Below are 19,934 nucleotides of genomic sequence, written 5' to 3'. Positions count from 1 at the left end.
AACAATCCGTGGGCTCAAGGAAGATAGCCAGAGATTCCCTTCACAAGCAACGATTATTTGAAGGCAACTGAATGAAATCTTCGCTGATTTTTTTTCACTTGTTTATCTGAGAAAAACAAACGAAAAAAAAAATTGCGATTCTCACTGGAACCTTGGTCAAGCTTCAGTGGGAATGACACCAAGCAACATCCCATAATATTCATGCAACATTAACCATAGCAACGTCACTCAGATTTAGCTCTGCCCTTATCCACCATTCAGTGCAGTGTAATTTTTTTCTTTTTTTTAAAAAAAAGTCCCCACCCTGTCTCCCCCCCCCCCAAAAAAAAACAGATCCGTTGAGAGCCCCACCCACCCCCTCCTCTCCCCTACCAGTGGAGCTAGCTGTCTATAAAATGTTTCAAAGCCCGTTCGATGTTCATTCGATGTCCCACTCTTGTGACTCCAAGTTCCACATAGTCATCTTTTGTCAAGGCGGGTAGGTGGGAGCCTTCTATTTCATTGTGTAAGAAGCTCTCTCTGTGTTCTGATAGGTTCAGACTGTCCAGCCAGTCCGCTACGTCGTACTTGTTCCACATCGCCATGGGTTTCTGGCAGAAGGGCTTGGGGGGGAGCAAGGAATGCATGGCGACACCGGAGGGAGATGGGGATCGGCTGCGAGCGCTGGCGCTCCGCACCACAAACCGCACCTCCTTGGGCTCATGGGGAATATTGAGGCTGGAAGATTTCAGGATGGTGGGGGGGGTCTGCGTCGGGGTGGAGAGTGGCGAGGGCCTCGGTGAGCTGATGCCGGCTTCTGTCCTTGATTCGACACCGGGCTTCCCAGGGCTCGGGGCCCGGCGGGCGACAGGCTGCCTAGAGCCAGGACGGATGGTGAATGTCGCCCCAAAGCTCCGCTGGGATATCGTGTTCAGCTCTCCTAAACTACTGAAAAGTCTGTGGATAAAAGGAGAAAGAAAACAAAGAATTAGGAGGTTATGTCATGTCCAAGACTTCGCCCCAGCCACTCACCCAGGGCAACGTGTGCTCAAGTTTCAGAGCCTGTCTACCCCGTGAAGCTGCCTTCGCAGTTCCACTCTCCTGCATGAAGGAACTTACACTGAATTTTCACGCTCGACACACAACACCTGCTGAGGAGAGGTTGAATTCAAAGACCTTCCTGGAAATCGGGAACTCTTCCTCATAAAAGCTGTTCAGGCTGGGGATGAATTGAACAATGCAAAACTGAGATTGATAGTTTTTTTTGTTCGGCAAGGTTGTAAAGGAATGGAACCAATGCAGGTAAATGGAGTTGAGGTGCAGATTAGCCGCAATCTAACTGATTGGCAGAAGAGACTGGAGGGGTTGAATGGCCACCTCCTGCTTCTGTGTCTGGGTCTCCTCCCCTCCTCCCCAATCAATTTTCTCTACTACCTCTCTTCTCTCCATTCTTGACAGTGACCTTGTGCAGTTATTTGACTGTGGAGGGAGATTACAGTCAAGGACGATCTGATCTTGATCCAACATCCAAACAAACATTCTCAAGCAGGGATCAATAAGACAATAAATCAGAAAACTTTAATTTTTGTGGCCTTTGCAGCCTGTGGAACTCAAATCAATTGCAGTGTCCTTTCTCTGCCAACTAGTGTTGTAAGATTTCATCTCTGAGACCATATGGTTTATTGGTTGCCACTGGTTAAGGAAAAATAGCTGAGTCATAGGTATGTTTGAACTATAACTGGGTATAGGATAAACATAACAATAGACATAACTATTCACCTGAGGAAGGAGCAGTGCTCCGAAAGCTAGTGTTTGAAACAAACATGTTGGACTTTAACCTGGTGTTGTAAGACTTCTTACTGGGCATCATCATAAGGGCAGTTCTGTTTCTCCAGTCTCACAACCCTGAAAACCCTAATACTACAACTTGTACCATCCAATTCAGCAGAGTTTGGGCAATGAATGTATGAGGTGCCTAGTGCAGTCTCAAAGCAGGGGGACGTTATAACCAAAGTCTTCACAATATGTGAGCGAACATACTGAAGGAATATCAGTGGACTTGCTTGTGATTGTACTGCTGAACAATTTCTTTAAAGAAATCAAATGATATAGAGATTCTATGGGAAAATAGAATTGTGAAATGGAAATGGAATTGTGAAATGGAAATGGAATTGTGAAATGGAAATGGAAATGTCCAAAGATGTTCAGGCTAGGTGGATTGGCCATGTTAAATTGCCCCTTAGTGGGACTGTCACTGGCGGGTCGTGTACAGGCGGTTAAAATGAATGTATTGCCACGATTCCTGTTTATTTTCCAATGCCTGGCGATTTTTCTGCCAAAGGCATTTTTTAGAGATTGAAGGGATGATTACCTCGTTCATATGGGGAGGGAAGGTGGCCAGAATTAGAAAGGTGATACTACAGCTAGGAAAGCAGGCAGGGGGTTTGGGTCTTCCGAACCTGATGTATTATTGCTGGGCGGCGAATGTGGAGAAGGTACAGAGCTGGGTCAGAGGGGTTGACTCCCAATGGGTCAGAATGAAGGAAAGTTTGAGTAGGGGGTCGGGATTTAAGGCGTTAGCAATAATGCCGCTCCTGTCGGCCCCAGGGAAATACTCAGGGAGTCTGGTAGTAATAGCTTCGTTGAGAATTTGGAGGCAGTTTCTCCAGCACTTCAGGTTGGGGGCAGTGTCAAGGAAAATGCCGATTCGGGGGAACCATAGATTTGAGCCAGGGAAGTGGGATGGAAATTTTCGGAGATGGGAGGAGAAAGGAATTAGGACACTAAAAGATTTGTTTCTTGGGGGTCGCTTTGCAAGATTGAAGGAGCTGGGAGCGAAGTATGGGCTGGAGCAGGGGGAAATATTTAGATACATGCAGGTTCGAGACTTTGCCAGAAAGGAGATACAGAGCTTCCCAGTAAAGCCGGCTTCCACATTGCTGGAGGAGGTGCTGACGACAGGGGGACTGGAGAAGGGGGTAGTATCAACGGTTTCGGGGCTATTTTGGAAGAGGAGAAGGTGCCGCTGCAAGGGATCAAAGCAAAGTGGGAGGAAGAGTTGGGAGAGGGTATGGAGGCGGGGTTCTGGTGTGAGGTGCTCCAGAGGGTGAACGCCTCCACCTCATCTGCGGGGTTGGGGCTGATACAGCTGAAGCACCTCACAAGGGCGAGGATGAGCCGGCTCTTTGAGGGGGTAGAAGATGTGTGTGAACGTTGCAGGGAGGGGGCCCGCAAACCACGTTCATATGTTTTGGTCCTGTCCAAAGCTGGAGAATTACTGGAAGGAGGTGTTTAAGGTAATCTCTAAAGTGGTGCACATGAAATTGGACCTGGGCCCTCGAGAGGCCATATTCGGGGTGTCGGACCAGCCAGGGTTGGAAACGGGTGCGGAGGCAGATGTTGTAGCCTTCGCCTCATTGATCGCCTGAAGGTGTATCCTGTTAGGATGGAGGTCAACCTCTCCACCCTGTGCCCTGGTGTGGCGGGGTTCCTGCTGGAATTCTTGACTCTTGAGAAGGTCAAATTTGAACTGAGGTATAGGATAGAGGGGTTCTACAATTCATGGGCGTTATTCATTATGCACTTTCGAGAATTGGATTACATTGAACATTGGGGGGAGCTGGGAGGGTTGTGGGGGGGGGGGGGGGGGGGGGGGAAGGGACTGTGTGTGTTAATGGTGACTATGGGTGATTCCTGATTCCTTTTGTCATTTGTTTATGTTAACATGCGGGCTAATATTTGGGGGTTTGATGGGAGGATGGGATCGTTGTTATTGCTATGGGGATTGGCATTGCATTTGTTACTGATTATTGTTTATTGTTGGGTGTAAATGTGAAAAAGGAGAATAATAAATGTATTTTAAAAAAATTGCCAATTAGTGTCCAAAAATGTGCAGTTTTGGTAGGGTTGTGGGAATAGGGTGGAGGAGTGGGACTAGGTAGAATGCTCTTTCGGAGGGCTGGTGATGACTTGTTGGGCCGAATGGCCTTTTTCTGCACGGTAGGAATTTTATGTTACGTGTCCAAAGATCATTATTTTATTGAATGGTGGAGCAGACTTGTTGGGGGTTGGGGGGTGGTGGTGGTAAATGATTGCTTTGCATTTGCATTCAGTGTTGAGGATGGTGCTGAGTTATCTGATCGAAGTAACACTGAAACTAAATTCATTGAAGATGATGCAGAATTGGCTCTGGATTGGATTAGCATTCAATCAGGAATGAGTGGCACGTATTCACCTGACTAAAAGAAATGGGGAACCATATTATGCTCACTGCTGACTTTTATTTAATAATTTGTTGATTATCTGAGATTGTTTCCATGAATGGGAAGGAGTTCCATATATTTCCTACATTCAGGATGCCCCAAGTTGCTTTACAGGCAATGAAGTACTGTTGGAGTTTAGGAAGGAAATACAGAACAGCAAGCTCCCAGAAACAGCGACGGGATAATAACCAGATGGCCTGTTTGTTTTTTGTGATCATCTGATTGAGGAATTAATATTGACAAAGACTTTGGGGATAACTCCCTTGCTCGCCTCTGAAATAGTATCATGGGGCCTTTACTTCCACTTGAAAGAGTAAACCAAACCAATGGAACCTACGAGGGAACAAGCGGTCCTAGATCTTGTCCTGTGTAATGAGACAGGATTGATTCATGATCTCATAGTTAGGGATCCTCTCGGAAGGAGCAATCACAATATGGTGGAATTTAAAATACTGATGGAGGGTGAGAAAGTAAAATCAAATACTAGTGTTTTGTGTTTAAACAAAGGAAATTACAAGGGGATGAGAGAAGAACTAGCTAAGGTAGACTGGGAGCTAAGACTTTATGGTGGAACAGTTGAGGAACAGTGGAGAACCTTCCAAGCGATTTTTCACAGTGCTCAGCAAAGGTTTATACCAACAAAAAGGAAGGACGGAAGAAAGAGGGAAAATCGACCGTGGATATCTAAGGAAATAAGGGAGAGTATCAAATTGAAGGAAAAAGCATATAAAGTGGCAAAGATTGCTGGGAGATTAGAGGACTGGGAAATCTTTAGGGGGCAACAGAAAGTTACTAAAAAAGCTATAAAGAAGAGTAAGATAGAGTATGAGAGTAAACTTGCTCAGAATATAAAAACAGACAGTAAAAGTTTTTACAAATATATAAGACAAAAAAGAGTGGCTAAGGTAAATATTGGTCCTTTAGAGGATGAGAAGGGAGTTTTAATAATGGGAAATGAGGAAATGGCTGAGGAACTGAACAGGTTTTTTGGGTCGGTCTTCACAGTGGAAGACACAAATAATATGCCAGCGACTGATAGAAATGAGGCTATGACAGGTGAGGACCTTGAGAGGATTGTTATCACTAAGGAGGGAGTGATGGGCAAGCTAATGGGGCTAAAGGTAGACAAGTCTCCTGGCCCTGATGGAATGCATCCCAGAGTGCTAAAAGAGATGGCTAGGGAAATTGCAGATGCACTAGTGATAATTTACCGAAATTCACTAGACTCTGGGGTGGTCCCGGTGGATTGGAAATTAGCAAACGTGACGCCACTGTTTAAAAAAGGAGGTAGGCAGAAAGCAGGAAATTATAGGCCAGTGAGCTTAACTTCGGTAGTAGTGAAGATTCTGGAATCTATCATCAAGGAAGAAATAGCGAGGCATCTGGATAGAAATTGTCCCATTGGGCAGACGCAGCATGGGTTCGTAAAGGGCAGGTCATGCCTAACTAATTTAGTGGAATTTTTTGAGGACATTACCAGTGCAGTAGATAACGGGGAGCCGATGGATGTGGTATATCTGGATTTCCAGAAAGCCTTTGACAAGGTGCCACACAAAAGGTTGCTGCATAAGATAAAGATGCATGGCATTAAGGGTAAAGTAGTAGCATGGATAGAGGATTGGTTAATTAATAGAAAGCAAAGAGTTGGGATAAATGGGTGTTTCTCTGGTTGGCAATCAGTAGCTAGTGGTGTCCCTCAGGGATCCGTGTTGGGCCCACAATTGTTCACAATTTACATAGATGATTTGGAGTTGGGGACCAAGGGCAATGTGTCCAAGTTTGCAGATGACACTAAGATGAGTGGTAAAGCGAAAAGTGCAGAGGATACTGGAAGTCTGCAGAGGGATTTGGATAGGTTAAGTGAATGGGCTCGGGTCTGGCAGATGGAATACAATGTTGACAAATGTGAGGTTATCCATTTTGGTAGGAATAACAGCAAACGGGATTATTATTTAAACGATAAAATATTAAAGCATGCCGCTGTTCAGAGAGACTTGGGTGTGCTAGTGCATGAGTCACAGAAGGTTGGTTTACAAGTGCAACAGGTGATTAAGAAGGCAAATAGAATTTTGTCCTTCATTGCTAGAGGGATGGAGTTTAAGACTAGGGAGGTTATGTTGCAATTGTATAAGGTGTTAGTGCGGCCACACCTGGAGTATTGTGTTCAGTTTTGGTCTCCTCACTTGAGAAAGGACGTACTGGCGCTGGAGGGTGTGCAGAGGAGATTCACTAGGTTAATCCCAGAGCTGAAGGGGTTGGATTATGAGGAGAGGTTGAGTAGACTGGGACTGTACTCGTTGGAATTTAGAAGGATGAGGGGGGATCTTATAGAAACATTTAAAATTATGAAGGGAATAGATAGGATAGATGCGGGCAGGTTGTTTCCACTGGCGGGTGACAGCAGAACTAGGGGACATAGCCTCAAAATAAGGGGAAGTAGATTTAGGACTGAGTTTAGGAGGAACTTCTTCACCCAAAGGGTTGTGAATCTATGGAATTCCTTGCCCAGTGAAGCAGTTGAGGCTCCTTCATTACATATTTTTAAGGTAAAGACAGATAGTTTTTTGAAGAATAAAGGGATTAAGGGTTATGGTGTTCGGGCCGGAAAGTGGAGCTGAGTCCACATCAGCCATGATCTAATTGAATGGCGGAGCAGGCTCGAGGGGCCAGATGGCCTACTCCTGCTCCTAGTTCTTATGTTCTTATCTCAACCAAAGACAGCACCTCGGACACTGCAGCACTCCCTCAGTACTGTATCGATTGGACTGTCAGCCCAGATATTGCTGCTCAAGTCTCTAAAGTGAGACTTGAACCTCTAACCTTTTGACCCAGTGGCATGAATGGTGTCAACTAAGTCACAGCTGATACTTTGATCGTAGTGAATCTGTATCTCAACTCCAGGAGCTGAGTTTCACAGGTCACCTATTAGTGGGTAAATGGGGAGACAGGCCTGTAAATGAAGGTATCATAGGATCATAAGACGTAGGAGCAGAAGTAGGCCATTTGGCCAATCGGGTCTACTCTGCCATTCAAAAATATCATGGCTGATTGCATGATGGCACAATGCCATTGACAACATACCTGCAGCCTTGCCCCCTTTACGATTTTACAGGTGGCCAGGGAGATGCTGGATGGATCACCTACCCGGGGTCCAAATGAGGCCCTGAAGTGATTAATTAACGCCCAGTTAAGAGCTTCATCCCACCAGTAGCGCGATAGAGGCGGCAGCGGGAAAGGCCTGAGCTGCTGATCAGTGAAAAGTAGGGGAGATAACCTCCCTCCGAGGGTCTCTTTGTCAATTGGAGGGCACCCTACCATGGTTATGCCTCCTCCGTTCATCCTCACCATGTCCCCACCCCCGTCCATTCAACATGCCCCTTGCTCTTCTCGCTGGGGACTGTCTCCAGTGGGATCTCACATTTACCTGCATTACCAGCAGTGACCACCGCTTGGCACTGCGGGTATGCAGAGCTTCTGGCTGGCCAGCAGCTCTACGAGGTGGGACATCCTCCTGGAGATGGATGGAAGTTCTGCCTCATACTCATTAAATGACTGTCCCCTGAGAAACTAAAGTGGGGTGAACTGGCTAAGCAGAGACAGGCACTTCCCCAAAATCTATGCTGGGTGCACGGAGCTTGACCTTAGCATAAATTCCAGCCCATATCTCTCAATATTCTCATGTAACAAAAGTCTATTGATCCCAGCTCTGAAAGTTCCAATTATCCCTCAGCAACTGGCTCGGGGCTCCGGGGGGGGGGGGGGGGGGGGGGGAAGACGGGACACGGGGTCGGGGGGAGGGCACGAGTTCCCATCCTTTTTGTTTGAAAAATTGCTTCCTGATTCTAGTTTTAACATTAATATTATGCTCCCTTTTTCTGGATTCTCTCAAACAGAGGAAATAAGTCCTCTCTTTATCCTCTATTGATTCCTTCTAACATGTTACGAATCTTGATTGGAACAGCTCTCAAACTCCTGAACACGAGGCAATGCAAACCAGATTTGTATTTAATTGAGCAGCTGAACAGAGGGTGGAGAACTAGGATAAATATTTAGGTTAGACATCAGGAAACCCTTTGTTTCCAGACCTCTGGAAGTGAGTGCCGAATATCTTATAACCGGTTGGAAAGAAAATTGGAAGAGTTTCTGCAAGTGGAAGACTTTCTGAGGTGTACAAGATGGGTGGGTTAACTGCCATAGTAATTCCTGTTACCATAGCACCCTGACACTTTGCTTGAATGCCTCAAGACTTTGCACAGCCATTTTCCAATAACATTTCCTTGTACTGGCCTATTTGACTTTTGCCTATCTCAGATATCTCTGAGATCAGTGAGGAGGTCTGAATGTGGAGGGGGATCTGAGTGTTTAAGGGGATTAAAGTGCAAGGTTTCCAAATGCGGGGGAGGGTCTGAGCATAGGGGGTACTGAGTGAAATAGGGGCGGGGGTGTCTGAGTGAGGGAGGGGTCTGATTGCGACTGGAGGGCTTGTGGCTCGGGAGGGTCTTAATGCCAGGGTGGGGGGGGGGGGGGGGGGCTACAAAAGTGAGCAGGCATTTAAGCGTGATGTGAAACTGAGTGTAGGGTGACTGAGAGAGTGTGGGAGCGGAGTGGAGGCTGTGCCCATGAGAAAGTGTCCGAGTGCAATGGTGACTGAGTGCAGGGGAGCAGTGTGTGTCGGGTCGCGACAGGACTAAGTTTGTGGAGAACTGGAACCTTTACCATTTAAAAATGCAACCAAGATAGATTGAGACAACTAATGCTCTTGAAGATTAGCTCAGGCTATACTTTAGTCAACTTCCCCTCATTCCATTCAGTCTTCCTTCTCTACATATCCACCCAAAGGAAAAGTTGGATGATTGCTTTCTCGTCTCCCTAATAGGAACAGGTTCGAGGGAAGCCCAATGCGGGGCTGTTTCCTGGTAAGGGAATGCCAAGGGTGCAGTCCTGACTTGGTGCTTCCCTCTTCTTTCCCCTGTGGTCACTTTCAAGGTCAGGAGTCGTCGAAGCTTGAAATCAAAGGCACTCCCTGTGATGCTGCCTCGTCTCACTGTCCAACGTCTTTCACTCCAAGCCTTCAGGTTATTTCAAATACACTGAGCACCAGCGCTGGGTGTATCCTACAATACAGAGCAGGTTCATAATGCACACAAAACACAGCGATTCAAACTCAGCAAGCAACATTACCTTCAGCTAAAAGATGCAAATTTCCCTTCCCATTCAAAGGAGGCAGCAGCAAAGGATTCTTAAAGGGCAGCACTGGATGATCCCGACCCATTTATTTTAGTCAGTTCTTCTTTGTTTTGTTTCACTGTTCCGATAATTTTGCATTAAACACAAAGAGCTTTGTTTTGAAGGGACAATTTGGACCTCAAATTCGCATCACAGTTGTGACATTGATTCCTCATTTATAAGGAGATTCTGTGTGAAGGGATGTTAAAATTGTGACTGCGTTATATCATGCTTGGACATTGGGAGGTAACCTTTGACCTTTTGGGGTAATCCTCTGAGCACGTGTGGAGACAGGGAGGAAGCTATTGCCTTTCCCGCTGTCACCCCATGTCAGAAAACTGGAGACACAGAACCTGTTTGCACTCAGAAAGTGACCTTCAACTCAAAGGAAAAGTGAGTACATTCTGTAATATCAGTACTACTCAGATAATCATCAAGGATGGAAGGGATTGCTTTGTTTAAATCTGGGAAGAGAAATTCTGGGCAGCGATCTAACTGTTTCTAGGTTGCAGGCAGGGAAGGAGACATGGACGGAGTGAATTAATGACTCAGAAGGTTACTTTCACCACACAAACAAAGAATGACATAAGAGGTTTGGCCTCCGACAAGCCCCGTCACCTGGCTGAGTCTCGTAAACAGATTGGGGATTTTATTTGTCTTATTTTATTGCACCTGTTGGTCTGCAGTTTCACGCGTGCAGCCTTTGCTTTTGAGCCTTCGCTGTCACCACATCATGGCTACCAACAAAATGAAGGATGCAAGTGCCTGGCATTGGAACTCCCGTCAAGGCCTCCCGTAGATTGAGTCAGATATAAAGTAAAGCTGCCTCTACACTGTCTCGTTAACACTCCCAGGATAGGCGCCGGACAGGCTAGGGTACAGAGTAAAGATCCTTCTATACTACCCCATCAAACACTCCCAGGTCAGGTACAGCATGGGTTAGATACAGAGACTAAAGCTCCTTTTGTGCTTGTGAGCCCAAATTTGATTGAGGCTAAAGTCAAACTCAATTAATTTAGAACCTATGCAGGGGCTATACGAGGAGACTTTTATCGCATTAACTTGTGCTGGATTATCTAACCCATGCCTGAAAGTCTAGGGAACAGTGTTCTGGGCCATTTGATACCCATGCCTGTGAATCTAGGCGAATTGTGTTGGCCCATTCAATATAGAGCCTGTGGACAGTGTGCTGGCCCATTCAATAGGTCCATTCTGTGAAAATGTGATAGATCATGATCAGTAGTGGGAGGGGGAATCCAGGCATTGAAATTTGTTCTTAAATATTTAGTTCACTTTCCTACTGGTGATTTTGAGCAGAGAGTGGGACTGGCGGCTGACTGACTTGGTGGAGGACAGCCTGTAGAGGGTTAGAAATAGCTCAAATATAAAGGGGGGGGGGAAAGAAACACAAAATCCACATGCACACACACAACGAGCACAGTCCAACACTTCACCTTCACCATGGACAGCATTCACAGTCTACTAGACAGCAGAATTAAAACAATCCAAACAAAACGAAACCCAAGGGGGTAATGGGATGTGGTGAATGGTTGGTTGTGAGCACTTACACAATTTGCTCACCCTCCTGAGGCTCGAGGTGATTCTAGACAGAGCACCACAACGCATGCACAGTGAGCGGATAAAAAAGAGGCAATGAGAGAGAAATGTTAGCATCAATCCATGAATATGACCAGACATTTCCACTACAAACACTAACAGTAAACACTTCCATAATAGACTTGCTTCACATCCCTTCAGAGTCTGAGTCCAGCCTCACGGCCCCCCTCCCTCCTATCCTTCCATTGATGGCACTACACAGGAAGGACTTGCATTAAACAGTAGCCTGTGACATGCTTACTCTCACCTCAAGGTGTGAATGAGATTTAAAAGAGTGATCATTTAATGAGCTTTAAGAGTGAAGGATTCTGGAACCCTACCCCACTACGTGGAATACCATATTTCACAACAACTGGATGGGGAGGATAGAAAAGGGTACTCAAATGCTGATGGTGACTAAAAAAATTCTGCACAGTCCACCTGGTTTTAGAACTCCACTCCAAACCAAGAGAGAAGCCTGGTTCTAGAACCTGCAGTTGTCTTTGATGCAACCAGGATCAGGTGCTGTTACTAAGGTCACTGGTTCACACAGCTTTGTAGTATGCTGCTGTGAGTGCTAGATTATTGAATTGTGTTCTCAAGGAACTAGAGGTTTTGAGTGTTTGTTCAGGACCCAGGTTCTAGTACACTCAGCCAGGTAGCTGGATTCTAGAACTCCGTGCCACATTGAGTCTGCTCGCATCCAGAGCATCTGCTTTCAAAAATGAAATGAGAAAACGATTCAAGAACAAATAGACTGGCACAACAGTAATGCGAGTGCAGAAACTAGAGACATTTGGTGGTTCACATGAAGGTGACAGGACGAATTGATAAGGCTGATAAAATTATGGGATCCTGAATTTTTATCATAGATGCACAGCGCACAAGAGCAAAGAAGTTATGCTGAACCTTTATAACCCATTGAATAGGGCCTGCAGCTGGTGCTTTTTGTTCAGTTCTGGGCACAAAACCTTCGGAACCATGTGAAGGTTTTGGAGAGGATACAGAGATTTAATAGAATTTACATAGATTATCACAGAATTTACAGTGCAGAAGGAGGCCATTCGGCCCATCGAGTCTGCACCGGCTCTTGGAAAGAGCACCCTACCCAAGGTCAACACCTCCACCCTATCCCCATAACCCAGTAACTCCACCAAACACTAAGGGCAATTTTGGACACTAAGGGCATTTGATCATGGCCAATCCACCTAACCTGCACATCTGGGAGGAAACCGGAGCACCCGGAGGAAACCCACACCCACACGGGGAGGATGTGCAGACTCCGCACAGACAGTGACCCAAGCCGGAATCGAACCTGGGACCCTGGAACTGTGAAGCAATTGTGCTATCCACAAGGCTACCGTGCTGCCCAGAAACCACAAATGAAGGACTTAATTTACGGCGAAGAGACAAGAGAAGCTGACGTTGTTCTTCGCGCAGAGAAGGTTAAGGGAGCTTTAATAAAGGTATTTAAAATTGCGAAGGGCTTTGATAAGAGTAAATAAGGAAAAACTGTTCCAGTGTCAGATGGATCGGTAACCAAAAGACAAAGATTTAATATAATTGACTGAAGAATCGAAGGGAAATTCGGACAAAGTTTGTTTTTTTCTACACAGAGTTAATATGAGCTGGACTGCACGGCCTGAAAAGGTGGCGAAAGTCGATACAACAGTAACTTTAAAAAGGCAATAGGGTAGATACTCGAGAGATTGCATCATTATGAGGAAAGAGCAGGGGAGTGGGACTAATGGGGAGAGTGCTGTATGACTTTCAGGAGCTGTGAAAGTGGACACAGAAGTTTAAAAAGAGCACAAGAGCAAAACACTGCAGATGCTGAGAATCTGAAATAAAAACAAACGCTGGAAATTCTTAGTAGGCCTGGCAGCATCGGAAATGACAAACAGGTTGTCGACCTGAACCACTTCCCCCTCCACAGAGGGGGCCAGAGCTTCTGAGCATTTCCACCCTCTCTGTTTTCACTTGAGTTAAAACAGAAGTTGCTGGGATCTGTTTCTGGGCTTAGAGGCATGCGACAAAGCAGGGTATTAGGTCAAACACAAGAGAATGCTGTTCCTTTGTGTGTGTGTGTGAACCTTGTGTGTTTTAGACTCTGTCCTCTCAGCAGCAGCTTCTCTTGCATCAGTGGAACATTCCTTGCCAAGTTATTGGGCAATTATGTGTGTGCAGCTGCACCAGGCAGGAACCACAGTGAGTTGCCAATTCACTTCAAGCAGCAAACCATAGAAACTGGAAACTTTGTCTGAGCTATCCGTTGAATATGAACTTGGGAAATAGAAGTACTGGCGTAGTAATGGGATTCTATGGAAGAATAGACTAGACTGTATATTTGCCATTCATAAGAACGATTTCTATTAGATCCAAAAATTAATACCAAATATTTTACGTTAAATTTTATATTAATCTTTATTGTCACAAGTAGGCTTACATTAACACTGCAATGAAGTTACTGTGAAAATCCCCTAGTCGCCACACTACGGCGCCTGTTCAGGTACACAGAGGGAGAATTCAGAATGTCCAAATTACCTAACAGCACGTCTTTCGGGATTTGTGGGAGGAAACCGGAGCACCCGGAGGAAACCCAAACAGATATGGGGAGAACGTGCAGACTCCGCACAGACAGTGACCCAAGCCGGGAATTGAACCTGGGACCCTGGAGCTGTGAAGCAACAATGCTAACCATTGTGCTACCATGCTGCTGTATAGAATGTGTGACGTTTGAATCCAATGTTCAAGTTCACTGTCGCCTTGTGCTAATCAAGAGTTTAGATCAAAGCTATTTTGCCCCCATGCCTCTGGCATCAGGCAGAACTGTGTAGGGTACATGGGTGCATGTGTGGGGGGTTGGGAGGGGGGGGGGGGGGGGGGGGATCTGAGTGTGTCGAGTATAGCAGTCAAACAGAGCACTGTTATTCTATCTCTGTCCCATGTTGAACAATAACATTTTGGAAGAAAGGAAGTTGAGATCTGAAGGGACTTTGAAACAAGTCTAATCTGATTTTAAGATTCCCTGTTGGCAAATGAGGCAAACATTAGCAGCCAAGTTCCTTAAACAGCCAAAGCCATGGTATGTTCTCAGTGAATGGTGCATCCCATACAGGAAGATCCATGCTAACCATAATCACACACAAATGCAACAGTTACACATTATCAAGGAAATAAGGTTCTCGGTAAGAATGTGCAATTTTTACATATTAGATTATAATCCAAAATATCATCAGTCATTCCTTTCCAAAAGCCCATGCTGTAGTAATGTTCTATTGTCAGTATGGTGCCATGAGCAATGGTGCGTTGTGAGGCTGGTGTATCACTGTATCAGTTTATTTATTACTCTAGGATTTTCTGAATTTTTTCCGCATGGATGAGATGACCAGAGATGAGCCTATATCATTGGCACTGATTTCATGATTTCGGGTCAGTTGTCGACCACCTAACCTTTGCCTCTGATTCTTGTTGACTTGTCACTCCTATGACTTCCAGCTCAACCGTGGGTAATTCACCATCCCGTCAGTGCCCTTCAGGGTCCTGCCTGGTTGTGGCGTATTGACCATGCTGAGACTCAGCTCTGCTCCTTTTTCACAGCAGTCCAGTGTAAGAACTCAAAGCGTAAAATAGGATTGTTGGCAGAATCCTGGATCTTAAAGCTATAATTCTTTATCTCTGATGGGGTGCAGCCTCCACTTTGGAATGTGTCACAGTGGCATGATTGGAATCAAGAGCTGAGTGTGTTGTGGAAATCCAAGGTGTCATTACTCCTTGTTACAGATTTCCTGAGATTCCTGAAACCAAGGGACTGATTGGGACTGGAGGTCTCGACAAAACGTCAGTGAGTAACATTGAAAACACGGAACTAACAGAAACCAATCAATGCAAAAGTCTGAATCTTCCAACGACTGGCTCCTCTACAGGCTATCTCTGTGTTTTAAAAAATATATACTTTTATTGAAGAAATTTTCATGACAACAAAATAACACCACTCTATACATCAAAAACATAAAGCTACAATGCAAAAATATCAATACTTAACAACCCCACTGAACCCCCACCCTTCAACATATCCTGAAAAACTAACCAACTAAATCCCCCCCCCCCCCCCCCCCCACAGCTAATGGTGACTAACTCTCTGAAAAAGGATATGAATGGCTGCCATCTCAATTAGAATGCATCAACTGACCCCCTAATGGCGCACTTGACCGTCTCTAGATATCGGAACTCCATCAGGTCGCCCAACTTCTCTGAGCGACTGGCTGGAGTAGGAGATGTCCACCCAAGCAGAAGTTTCCTCCAGCCTATTAACGAGGCAAAGGTGAGGACATCGGCCTTCACCGGCGAGTCCAAAACCCCCGAAAAGGCCACAAGCGGAAAGGCTCCAGCTCAATATCAAGAATACCTGACATGGTGTTAAAGAAGGAGACCCAGAAGTTTACAAGCCAAGGACTCGACCAGAACATACGGGTATGATTTGCCAGCCCCCCGAGAACAATGTCCACCCCTGTCCTCCACCCCTGAAAAAAAAACTCATCCTCATCTTGGTCAGATATGTCCTGTGCACCACCTTGAACTGAATCATGCTGAGACTAGCACAGGAGGAGATTGAGTTGACCCTGTGAAGAGCCTCAGTTGACACCCACCCACCAAACACCGGACTCAGTTCACCCTCCCACTTCCTCTTCATCTCATCCAATGTAGCCTGGTCGCTGACAGAATCTGTCCATAAATGTCCAAACTCTTTCCCTCACCCAACTCGGCCAGAGATAAGATCCTATTCAAGAGGGAGGACAAAAGTGCCAAGAGAAATGAAGAGATCTCCTTACACAAGAAATCGCGAACCTGGAAATACTTGAATAAATTAGACCATGGGAGCTGGGCGTTGTCCAACAACCCCTCAAAACCAAACAAGCCTACCCTCCACAAACAGTTCCCCAAACCTCTCCAGACCTTCCTCCCCCATGACCTTAACTTTGAATCCATACCCAGTGGCACAAAGAGATGATTCCCACAATAGGGGCTAACAAAGACATGGAGCCGAGTTTAAAATGTTATCTAAACTGCCTCTAAATCCTCAGAGCGGACATCACAACTGGACCGGAGGTAAATTCTGCAGGGAAAACGGAAACAAGGCAGTTACCCAAACTAGAACCACTGCATGAGCTCACCTCCATCTACCCCCATATGGAATTCGGATCCACCCCAGTACCTTTTCAATATTAGCTGCCAAGTGATAACATAATAAATTAGGTAAAGCTAATCCACCTGACTGTCTCTCTCTCTCTGAAGAAACGCCCCACAAATCCTTGGGGGGTCTTGCCCTTGCCATTCATGAATTTATTATGGCTGATTGTAGTGACATCATGGGTGGGATTCCCCTCTACCCGGCGGAGGGGGTTGGAGAATCCCGCCCCATGTCCGTGACAGAAACCTAGTTGAAGGGTGATAACACCTTCCCTAAATGAATCATAAAATCATAGAAATTTATAGCACTGGAGGAAGCCATTCGGCTCATCGTGTCTACTCTAGTCATCAAGTAGCTAACTCGCCTAATCCCACTTTCCAGCTGTTGGTCCATAACCTTGTAGGCAGTTACAGTACTTCTAGTACATATCCAAGTATTTTCAAATGTTATGAAAGTTACTGCCTCGACCACTCTCTCAGGCAGTGTGCTAGACCCCATCTGGGTGAAAACATTTCTCCTCAAATTGCCTACAAACAGTTACCCAGCGGTGGCCATACCAATGATCTACACAGTTCCAGCATTATATTCTGTACCTTGGCTAATAAAGGCAAGTATCTGTGTGCCTTCTTGAGCAACTTCCAGCCACCTTCAAGGATTTGTGGACATACAATCCAAGGATCCTCTGCTCCTCAACACCTCTCAGAACTATTATTTATTGTGGATTCCCCTGCAGTGTTACTCTTGTCCAAATGTATTGCCTCACACCTCTCGCGACTGGATGCATTTGTCACTATTGTGCCCCTTGGATTAGTTGATAATTTCCTGTGGCCTACAGCCTTCTTCTCCATTATAATTTTTATTTTGGGCACGATCCTCTGGCTGTTTATGCCGGTGGGATATTCCGGTCCTGCCGATGATGGATCTCCTGCCGCGGGTTTCCTGGCAATGTGGGGTGGATTAAATGGGAAATCTCATTGACAGCGGTGGGACTAGAAGATCCCGCTGCTACCCATAGGTGGGCGGCCTCCAGACAATCTCACCCCGTCTGCAAATTTTACAATCATAAGTCCTACATTTAAGCCCGAATCATTTATCTATACCACAAAACGCAGGAGATCTAGTACTGAGCCCTGTGGAATCCCGCTGGAAACAGCTTTCAGTCACGAAAGCATCAACAGACCACTATCCTTTGTTTCCTGGATCCAACTTGCCACTGCACCTTGAATCCCATGCGCATTTACTTTCTTGACCACTCTGTCATGCGTGACCTTATCAAAACCCTTGCTAAAATTAATATAGATGATACCAAATGCACTAGCTTCATCAAACCTTCTTGGTACCTCCACAAAATATCATGTTAATCAGACATCACCTTTCCTGAGCAAATCCATGCTGACTGTCTTTTGATTAACCTGTATTTGTCTAAATGAAGATTTATCCCGTCCCTCTGTCAGGATTTTCCAATATATTTCTCACCCACTGAGGATAGGCTGACTGGCTTGGAAATAGCTTGTCTATTTCTTTCTCCCTATTTAAACAATGGTAAGGTGGCGGTCCTCCAATCTTCTGCCACCATACTTGTAGCCAAAGAGAGTTGGAAAATGATGGTCGGGGTCTCCGCTATTTTATTTTTCTTGCTTTTCATAAAAGTTAGGGTTCATTTCACATGGGTCTGAAGATATATCCATTTTCAAAACTATTGATCCCCTTAATACTTCCTCTCTCACAATGTTAATTTCATCTAAGATTTCGCACTCCTTCCCCCGATTGAAATGTCTGTATTGTTCCTTTCTTCTATGAAAATAGATACAAAATATTCACGAAGAATACTGCTAACACCCATCAATTACCCGCATAGGTTTCCCAAAAGGTCCCTAAAGCCTCTACTCTTTTTTAGTTATTCTCTTGTGCTTTATGTATTTATTTAAAAAGTCTTTGGGTTTCCCGTGATTTTACTTTCCAATATTTTATGCCCTTTTTTACTTTTCTAATGTTCTTTTTAATTTCACCCCGACACTCTTCATACTCCTCCAGTGTTTCTGGAGCATTGAGCCCTTGGTATCTGCCAAAAGTTTTCCTATTTTTCTTTGTTTCTTTAAGACCCTTGACATTCAGAGACTTCTAGATTTGTTACTCCCACCCTTTTCTTTTAAGGGAACATACTTGCTCTGAACCCTCATTACCTGAATACCTCCCACTGACCTGGCATTGATTTACCTTCAAGTAACTCCTTCCAGTCCAATTTGGCTAAATCATATCTCAGCTTAGCAAAATTAACTTTTCCCCAAGTTAGAACTTTTATTCCTGGTCTGTCTTTGCCTTTTTCATAACTTCCCTAAATGTAACTAAATTATGATCACTACCACTAAAATGCTGCCCACCTGACATCCCTTCCACTGCCATAAGACATAGGAGCAGAATTAGGCCATTCGGCCCATTGTTTCTGCTCCGCCATTCAATCATAGCTGATATGTTTCCCATCCCCATTCTCCTGCCTTCTCCCCATAACCCCCGATTCCCTTATTAATCAAGAATCTATCTATCTCTGTCTTTAGTACACATCTGATTGCAATTATCTGATTGCCTTAATTCAACCCATCTGGCCTCATTTCTTGATGCTTTTACATATCGCACACCTATAATTGTTTCTTAATTCCTTGTTTGATGTCTTTCTCCCTGGGTATAACGTCCAACAATTACCCCACCAAGACCTTTGTAGAAATAGTCTGGCTCTTTTCACCAACTCACATGCAGATCTGACCTTCTCCTCTGTCACTTTCTCCTGCTTTGAGCATCTTGCCTTGTTCCAACCTCTCAATTAAAATCCTTGTTCTCTGGCACCTACCCAAGTATAATATCTTCATAGTTCCTGAGCTTATGCACTGCCAGGTCAGGTCAGCAGTCAAGGGGTGGGGCTTGAGGGGAGGGATAAGGGAGGCATGGGGCGAACCTGAAATGGGGGGCCTGAAACTTTGTGACGGGGTATGCTCACTTGGGAGGAGGGACCCGATGCCCAGGAGGATGGAAGGGTGTGGCGTCGGGTCACCCTCATGCCTGCCTTGTGGACGGGGGGGTGTCACACTGACGTTTAGTGATGGGGGAGTTGGTTACCCCTCCAGGGTCGAGGGTTGGGGGTGTTGCCCGTGACTGCGGGCGGGGGGGGTTAAGGATGTCCATGGGTCGGTGATGTGGAGGACACTCAACCTCATTTTGAGATCTGGGAACACTTACGAAATAGAATAGAATAGAACAGTACAGCACAGAACAGGCCCTTCGGCCCTCGATGTTGTGCCGAGCAATGATCACCCTACTCAAACCCACATATCCACCCTATACCCGTAACCCAAATGGCGGCCTGAGATCTCTGAGGAGCTAGTCTTGCTGGCAACTTTAGTTCCCCACTGCAGAAAAACAATTCTAGGATTTTCCAGTGAGAAACTCTTCAAGCTCCAAAAAAATGAATTAAATGTGGATGAATACCGGTCTGGATCACACTCAACACCAGGCGTGAATCACTCCGCCCAAAATGACACTTGGTCATGTTTTTGGAAGAACTGTGTCTAATATGTTACAGTAGCTCATGTATTTCTCTGCACCAAGATTGAGACCATCTGATCCGCTGCCTCTACTTCTTTCCTTCCTTCCACTAGCCCAGAGGGTATAACCTGCCCTGTCCTACC

At 45.5% G+C, this 19,934-nt stretch overlaps 1 protein-coding gene across 1 annotated transcript in view; it reads right to left on the bottom strand.

The window, feature by feature from the left end:
* Positions 1-787: 787 nt before the first annotated feature.
* shank3a (SH3 and multiple ankyrin repeat domains 3a) overlaps positions 788-19,934 on the bottom strand; it is a 1,085,379-nt gene continuing 1,066,232 nt past the window's right edge. Inside the window, exons 25-26 of the mRNA XM_038811689.1 lie at positions 11,036-11,070; positions 788-936 (exon numbers count right to left, since the gene is read on the bottom strand). Coding sequence (XP_038667617.1) covers positions 920-936; positions 11,036-11,070 — 52 coding nt within the window. The 3' untranslated portion in view covers positions 788-919. The remainder of the gene's footprint in view (positions 937-11,035; positions 11,071-19,934) is intronic.

Source organism: Scyliorhinus canicula, chromosome 11, assembly GCF_902713615.1.
Source record: "Scyliorhinus canicula chromosome 11, sScyCan1.1, whole genome shotgun sequence".
Lineage (NCBI taxonomy): Eukaryota > Metazoa > Chordata > Chondrichthyes > Carcharhiniformes > Scyliorhinidae > Scyliorhinus > Scyliorhinus canicula.
Note: the sequence above shows the minus strand (reverse complement) of the source record. Positions and strands in the feature narration are given on the sequence as shown.